This window comes from Pezoporus wallicus, unplaced genomic scaffold, assembly GCF_028554395.1.
Source record: "Pezoporus wallicus isolate ANWC-B61680 ecotype Strahan unplaced genomic scaffold, APGP_CSIRO_Pwel_v1 contig_8705, whole genome shotgun sequence".
Lineage (NCBI taxonomy): Eukaryota > Metazoa > Chordata > Aves > Psittaciformes > Psittacidae > Pezoporus > Pezoporus wallicus.
This window is the reverse complement of record NW_026638439.1, coordinates 54,257-62,598: the sequence shown is the minus strand read 5'-3', so window position 1 is coordinate 62,598 and position 8,342 is coordinate 54,257. Positions and strand designations below refer to the sequence as shown.

Here is an 8,342-nt window from a genome sequence, read left to right as displayed (position 1 = left end):
GATTTAAAACGTTTCGGATATTTTGTAAGAGATGATTTTAAGGAGTTATTCCCAGTGCACACTGGGAATTGCCTCGCATGGAAAGCTGCAGAACACCACTCACTAGAGCCAGCCCCCAGTTCATAGAATCAGAGAATAGTTTGGGTTGGAAGGGACCTCAGTGCTCATCCAGTTTCAACCCCTGCCACAGGCAGGGACACCTTCCACAAGAGCAGGTTGCTCCAAGCCCCATCCAACCTGGCCTTGAACACTGCCAGGGATGGGGCAGCCACAGCTTCTCTGGGCACCCTGTGCCAGTGCCTCAGCACCCTCACAGGGAAGAACTTCTTCCTTATATCTAACGTGAATTTTCCCTGTTTAAGTTTGAACCCATCACTACTTATCCTATCACTACAGTCCCTGGGGAAGAGTCCCTTTCCAGCATCCTTATAGGCCCCCTTTCAGATACGGGAAGGCTGCTCTGATATCTCCACACAGTTCTCCAGGATGAAAAAGTTCAGCTCTCTCAGCCTGTCTCCAGAGCAGAGCTGCTGCAGCCCTCTGATCATCCTCATGGCCACCTCTGGACTTGCTCCAGTAGTTCTAAGTCTTTCTTACATTGCAGACAGCAGATCAGTGAGGGATGTGACAGCGCTCATGACTTCAGCAAACACGAGTGAGGAATATGCAAGGAGCCAAATCATCACAATCAGCATAGGAAGTAGCTGCTCCACCAGTTGCCAAGCTGGCTCTTTATCTCACATTTTTATTAACTTTTCATTGAGCTTTTCTGAAGCTCTGAGAGCAAAATTGTACTTGATATTTTTTCATATCCTGCATCCCTTACAATTAAGTTGGGGTTTTTCTTTTGCCATTTCACTTGTATTTCAAGTTGTGTTGATGACATTTAGGAAGGAACCCAAGTTTGAAACAGAACTCCCTTTGGAGAAATAATTTGGACAAAAGACACTGACATGTGGATGTTACAGAGGATGCTTTCCTTTTGAACTAGATCTGCCTTCCTGCAAACCTGCATTCCTGTGGTAGCACTGAGTTGTTATCACCAGCTACATCTTTAGCTTTCTCTGAAATATATATACTATGCTTCCCCCCCGCCCCGCCCCGGAAAAGTACCCAACTAACTCTAGAGATAAATGCATTAGAACAAGGTAATTGTGCAGCATTTGCAAGAAGATGCACAGTGCCTGGTATCACACCCTGGCACAGCCTCACCTCTTTGTGATCGATGAGGAGACAGTTCGAGCGCTCATGCTCACAGGCATCTTCATAGAGATAAGGTCAGTGAGCTCCTGGACAAAGTGCACCACCTCCTCGTGCCAGGGGACATTGGCCATGGTGAGATCGCTGGCCAAGCTTTTACCGCAGTAAGTCACACCCTGAGAAGAAACATGGAAACCATCATCATCAGCTTGACCCTTCACAGGCTCAGGGCAGTGCAGACACATCAGCCACAGCAAACCCTGAGAACAAGCTGGTTTGTCTCCCCTTCACTCTGTATCTTATGGAAAAGTACAAATTTGGAGGTGGCATCAAAAATTGGTCTCTCCCTCAGTGAAACATCACCAAACTGTGCCCAGTCTTCCTCAGCAGTAAAACACTGGTCAGAGTCTTTATCCTGCAAAAGTAGCTTTGAATGCACCCAAATGCTCATGCTCTAGAGCTACCAAAGGACCTTCAAGAAGGCCACTTGGTTTTAAAATGTGAGATGCCTGGAAGAAAGTCTCATGAACAACCAATGCAACAAATCACTGTGGTGCTTCATCACTATGAGAGTGCTGCAGCACTGACACAGGTTGCCCAGAGAAGTTGTGGCTGCCCCATTTCTGGCAGCGCTCAAGGCCAGGTTGGAGCAAATTTTCCAAGATTAGTCTTTAATTCTCTGGCTTGGCATCAGCAGCTTTGTTCATGCTGGGGTCTGCAGGCTGCTCACCAAGGGCCTGCTGGGGGGTGGCAGCATTTTAAGGAGGATACTGAGTGTGCTCCTCTCTGCTCCCTGCCCCAGACCTACCTAAGATGATGACAGCAACTGCCTGGAGTTCAGCACTCCAGACCCTTGTTAAAACACATAAACGAATAAATGAATAGAGACTGAGGGCACTTGTCCAAACTGCTTGAAATCCCCCCTGGCTATTGAGGGCCATGAGCTAGATACAAAAATAACATGGCACAGTAAAGACAGTGCAAACAGTCAGTAAACATACAGATTATTTGTCAGGGCTGAGTACACGAGCAAACACCCAAAAAGGCACTTGGAAAAACTCCCTCCAGCTCACCTCAGTCTTACTATCTTTTGCTTAAATTAATTCAATGAATACTAAGAACGGCTTGGAAAAAAGTCCATCTCTGCCTGCACCTCCTGCACACACAGAGGGAGGGTGGAAATCCAGGCTGAGGATGGTGCTGTAGAGAAACTTATTGTTTACTGCTGAGTAGAATTGACTTGATGACATTAAAAAGTAGCTTGGATTGTTTTGGTCAAAGGCCACCAGAATAACTGAGGAATTTCTATAATCCCACCACTCCACAAAAAGCCTGTGGAACACTGAGAGCTGAAGGAATCGCAAACATCCACAGGAAACATCAAGAGGGTTTGTTATATGAGTGAGTATCTATGATTACAGTCTTCCTCTGTGTAGAACACTTCTACTTCTTTTAAAAGGCATTTTCACCCAGGCAATGTTTATGGGACCTGGTCCCAGCTAATGATGCACTCCCAAAATATAATTCACCTGCACTGAAGTTGTACATGTCATGTCCAGCAATAAAGAGACAGATCCTTTGCAAGCACTTAAAATTAGATCAAGGTCAACAGTGCACAAACAGGGCTACAAAAGAAACAGACTCAAGCTAATTAAAAACTGTGCATGTTTTGGAAGCAATTACTTTCTTGCCAGTAAATTTATGAGGCATTTCCTCTATTAAACTGTCCAAGCAAAGGGTATTAGAGCCACGCACCGTAACTCAGATCCAGCATGGAAACAGGTTGACTGTGCACAATCTCAGAGAAGTCAGGGAGTGCTAAACAGGGATGGATGTTAATGTTTTAGCCTGGCTCTAAAAGTCTGAAAGAGATTTTAAACACTCTTTTATTAGAGCAGCCAGCCAAGCAAAGAATAGAATATGTACCTCCAAAGTTCAGCTGCAGAGACATGGCTCCATACAGCAGTGTTTTCCCTGCGTTCATTATATAGATTATGATTTCAGCAGCATGAAAAATGGATGACTACAGAGGGGGAAAATTCTTAGGAAGCTACAACGTGACTCATTCTTTTGGTAAACTTCAAAGATATCATTTACAAGCAAAGCGCAGAGGCAAATGGAATAACTGAATGCTCAGATGGCTGATTAATTCACGAGCACAAATCAATGAAAACCAGCTTAGCAGCCCACCAAATGAAAGCACATCAGCTTTCAACTGCCCCAACTTCTGAAAACTTGAGTAAATTAACACTGCTGATACCACTTAAAACAGGAACAGTTGATTAGGGCGGTCACGTTGTATTTGTCAGTAACGCACCAGGACAGTTATTAAGATATCAAGTATTAAAAAAGGAAACCATTCCACGGTACATCCTAAGCTCTTCCCCCAACTTCCCTGAAGCAGCAACACCAAGGATACTCTCTTCGTTAGTCCTTAATAAGGGTGCTTTTAGCAGCCTCATCATGCCATGGAGTTTTTGGCCCTGAAATGTAGAAGCCTTCTGTAAAGCAGCTAGGCTACTCTGGGTTACACCAGTGTGAATCCAGAGCAGCTGCACTGGGTGGGCTCTGGATTCCCATGGTGCTGTGTCACAGCCGACTGTGCACAACTGTAGTCAAGCAACGCCTTGTGCCAAGATGATTATCACTGCAGAGAAGAGCACATTAATTCCACCACGATCTGGCTCCTTGCTGGAGATCTTGACAGCCAGCAATCATCTTAATCCATGGTGAAGGAACGATTACTGGGGAGCTAAATATGACAGTGCTTTGTTTCTCAACACTGTAACTCCAGGCTTCCCGATTTCATTAACAAACAAGAGAATTTCCTTAATTCCTAGCCCATAAATTAGACATTTGTTTAATTGAGGCTCATGTGAAATAACAGAAGAACAAAACATCGGCCAAGCTGCTGAGTGACAGAGCCTCTGTTTAAAAACCAGGGCAGCCCTGGCCCAAGACAAATAGAAAAAGCCTCAAATGACATGTTGATAGATTGTGCTCTCTGCAACAAAAACGTTCATGATTCAAACATCAGCATTGTCCAAATTATATACACAAGCTCTCATGCATGCCTGCTCCTCACTGGACTGGATTCAGGCTTCTTGGTTGCTTTTAATAATCACTTTCAAGTTGATTTAACGAAGGACATGGGTTTATTTGTGTCAGTTAAATCTGAGAAGCAAGAATGGAAATGGTTAGTGATGCAGCCCAACCCCAATATTTAACACCAGCTCTCCAGACGCACCACGTGAATGACTATAAACCCTCAGTGACCTCCTAGAAGTCAAAGAAACTCCTTCTGTAAAAGCTCCACTCTGAAACACTGGATGTAGCCTTTCATTCCAGCTCTTCAAAGTGGGCCATATAGATGTTGAGAGAGAAACTGACACTGTGAAACCACTCACCCCCTTCCTCCTATGACCTGGTAAATAGCAGTCACACTGAGGGAGGTGGAAGGAGTAGAAAGACTGAGACTGGGAGGCAGGAGGTGGATTTTGTACCAGCAACCTGCTTTGCCTCAGCCCTTTCCTACCTTGCCTCAGTTTCCCCAGGTGCAATGCACAGCCCATAGTGCTAGTCCTTCTCTTGCAAGCAAACACTTGGAGCCATGGACAGAACTTTGTTATCACAGCACAGAAAGACTGGGACATCACACCCAACCAGTCTCCATAGGCTCTTTATTTTCTACAGCTTCCCTTGGTCGTATCTAAAAGCCTCCAAAAGCCTAATACAATTTCCATGCCCTGCGCTGCCCACTTATTTTTGGATACTGACTTTTATTGCGACACAGAAAATAGATCAGAATGATCCATTTTAACTTGGGTTTTCATCAGGATTACATCTGTACCCAAGCACTGTGCTGGAGTGCAAAAATTTCTCCACAACTCCAGAAATGTATTCGTGTCAAACGACACGCTCAGACTAAATACTGACTTTTCAGTGAAAATCTGTGGCTCTTGAAAATTCAAAATTTAATCATCTATCTGCGTTTGCAATGAAACTTGCTACTGAACCTTACTCTTTACTCACAGTGCAATCATAGAATCCCAAACTGGTTTGGGTTGAAGGGACCTTAAAGCTCATCCAGTTCCAACCCCTACCACAGGCAGGGACACCTTCCACTAGAGCAGCTTGCTCCAAATCCCTGTGTTCAACCTGGCCTTGAACACTGCCCACAGCTTCTCTGGGCACCCTGTGCCAGCGCCTCAGCACCCTCACAGGGAAGACCTTCTGCCTAAGAGCTCATCTCAATCTCCCCTCTGGCAGGTTAAAGCCATTCCCCTTGTCCTGTCCCTACAGGCCCTTGTCTGAAGCCCCTCTCCAGCTTCCCTGGAGCCCCTTTAGGCACTGGAGCTGCTCTCAGGTCTCCCCTTCAGGAGTCTTCTCTTCTCCAGGCTGCCCCAGCCCAGCTCTCTCAGCCTGGCTCCAGAGCAGAGCTGCTCCAGCCCTCGCAGCATCTCTGTGGCCTCCTCCGGACTTGCTCCAATAGTTCCATATCCCTCTTGTGCTGTTGCCCCAGAGCAGGATCAGGACTGCAGGGGGGTCTCCCCAGAACACAGCAGAGGGGGGGAATCCCCTTCATGAGCTGCTGCTCACGCTCTGGGGGTGCAGCCCAGCACATGGGGGGGGGGGGGGGGGGGGTCTGGGCTCAAGCGCACACTGAAACCGGGTCATGGGGAGCTTCTTGTCACCCCAAGTCCTTCTCTTCAGGGCTGCTCCCTCCAGTCTCCCCCAGCCTGTGTTTGTGCTTGGAATTGCTCTGACTCACTGATGTCAAGCTGGTCAGCCCTGCCACTGCACCTTGTGTCCTGTCCTCCAACCCATGGCTCACAATTGAGAGGATATTAAGTGGTCAGTGTGGGGTTTTTTCCAGGCATGGAAATCAGACGTTGTCCTGGCAGGAACCAGGACAGGAGGTTTTTGTTTAACTTCACCTTCTCTTCATGTAAATGCAGGCTGGAACAGCAGCAGAACTCTGAATAGCTTTGACAGGTGGGGGCAATCGCCTTTTGCTGCATGCAATTAAAAACTCATTACAGCAGAGCTCATTCCCCTCATTACTTTAAGCACTTGAGTAATCTTTACTGTTTAACATGACAAGACTGAGCAGACTAGGACAGATATCTCCCTTTGGTCCTTCCTTCCACACATTTACTTGGTCATTTTTATTCCATAGCAAAGCCTCAGATGCCAAGAGCAGGAGCTGCAGTCCCAGAACATCATCCTTAGCTCCAGCAACCACCGAGCCAACCCCAAACACAAGCTTGGTGTAAAAGTGCTCTGCTGAAGCTGCAGAAAAATCATCAGGGACAAGGGCTCTCAAGTGTCTGCAAACTCCTTTCACAAAGGCTGTGCAGTGCCACAATGCTCATCTCTGCTCTGCCCAAATCCTGTCTATGACAGCACTGTGCTATGAACAGCCCTTGAACAAAGGACAAACCAGGCTGGCTTTTCTTCCCGTCCCTCCTTAAATTAAAACAGATGGAGGAAACAGCAAGGCTCTGCTCGGGCAGGAAGCCACAGTGCTACTGAGCGCTGCAAGATGAAGTGTCATGTCAGGAAACAGACCACTTCCCTGAGGATCTTGTTCTGCTTGCAGCTCTGGCCGTAGCAGTCAGACCTCCCTCACGGCTGCAGAAGCAGCTCTGAAATGCAAAACCAGGTCTGTGAGGCCAAGCACTGGACGTGCACACTCCCATACACCCAAACTTATAGCTACTGACAGTGCAGAGAGGATCACAAAATCACAGACATAGAATCCAACCTGTTGCAGGGGCTTGGAACTGAATGAGCTTTAAGGTCCCTTCCAACCCAAACCATTCTAGATTCTAGATCTTAAATATAACAATCAACTTTGTACAACTGTGACAGTGACATTAGGGCATTAAAACAGACTAAGGCAATAAATAAAAATTGATGCATATTTAGTAAGCCTATGACTGATTCTTCCTTTATTTGGGTTTTACATAGGGGTAATCAAGCCTGATTTCTATTGGCTTAAATAAGAGAATAGGGTCCCACAGAGTTTCAGCACTGTAAGATACTCATGTAAATGAGAACAAGTATTGAGCCCTGCAAGGATCTAAATCTCTCTCCACTCCACCCCACGAGCCTCTCTGGAGCAACACTGGATTAGCTACATTCATTTTAAATGAACGTCATTTATCTCAAGTATTTAACCAGGAAATCCTGCTGAGATGAGACTCGTTTTCTGGCAGATGCTTTGCCGTATCTTGTAGTATTTTTGTGTTTATTTGCTTTGAGCCGGACCTGCTCTTTGCCTTTTTAACCTATCACTGTGGGGTTTGAAAAAGAAAAAGTAAAAGCTAAGCCCTGTCCATGCAGCAAAATGATTCTTCAGTACACTTCATTCTCAGAAGAATACCATAAATTGCTTTGAATCAAAAATACCAAGTCTTTGGGGGAAAATTCCCAGGTTCCAAACTCTGTGTGAACACAACTCTGGGGCTTGACAAAAGGCCAGTTCCATGCTGGCAGGAGTCTCTGTCCAGATGCAATCAATACACAGTGCAGAAAGGGAATACTGACAGCAGTGAGCTGGAGTTGAACAACCTCAACCCCACCTACCCACCTTTGGGTCAGAATTTAACTCCTGAGTTGATATCCTACTGTACCAAGCACCACGTTGAATGCTGGGGATTCTATCTAAGTGGTCACCTTGCCTATGCATGCTTTGCACAATCACAACCTCCCAGGCTTCTGGGGGATAAAACACAGCCCCTTTTCTGCTGTTCTCCTTTGCTGATAAAATCTGCTCACCTTTTATTCCAGAGCAGCCAAACTTCACAAGGACAGAGACCCCAGCTGAGAACCTTGAAGCTCTCTTGACCTCAGTTTGATCAACAGAGCAGTTTGATCAACAGACGCATCCAAACCCACTGCACCATAAATCCCCAATCCTGCCCTAGAGAAGGCTGATCTCACAGGTAAGACACTGGACAAGAGCTTTGCAAGTCAGGATAAAAGATGACCAGATGAAAACAAGCTGTCTGCAAAGTGCAAAGGAGGATAAGCTGCTCACTTCATCAGGTTAAACCATGGGGTGAGGGTCTGAGAGCAGGCACAGCAGCAACATGAATATCTTCAGGAGCCCAGGGGCTACACCACTAGCAATCAGT

General features: G+C 46.2%; 1 protein-coding gene across 1 annotated transcript in view; it reads right to left on the bottom strand.

Moving 5' to 3' along the window:
• Window positions 1–1,117: 1,117 nt before the first annotated feature.
• LOC130599883 (S-adenosyl-L-methionine-dependent tRNA 4-demethylwyosine synthase TYW1-like) overlaps window positions 1,118–8,342 on the bottom strand; it is a 30,094-nt gene continuing 22,869 nt past the window's right edge. The window contains 3 exon segments of the mRNA XM_057410686.1: window positions 1,118–1,123; window positions 1,213–1,271; window positions 1,274–1,376. Coding sequence (XP_057266669.1) covers window positions 1,118–1,123; window positions 1,213–1,271; window positions 1,274–1,376 — 168 coding nt within the window.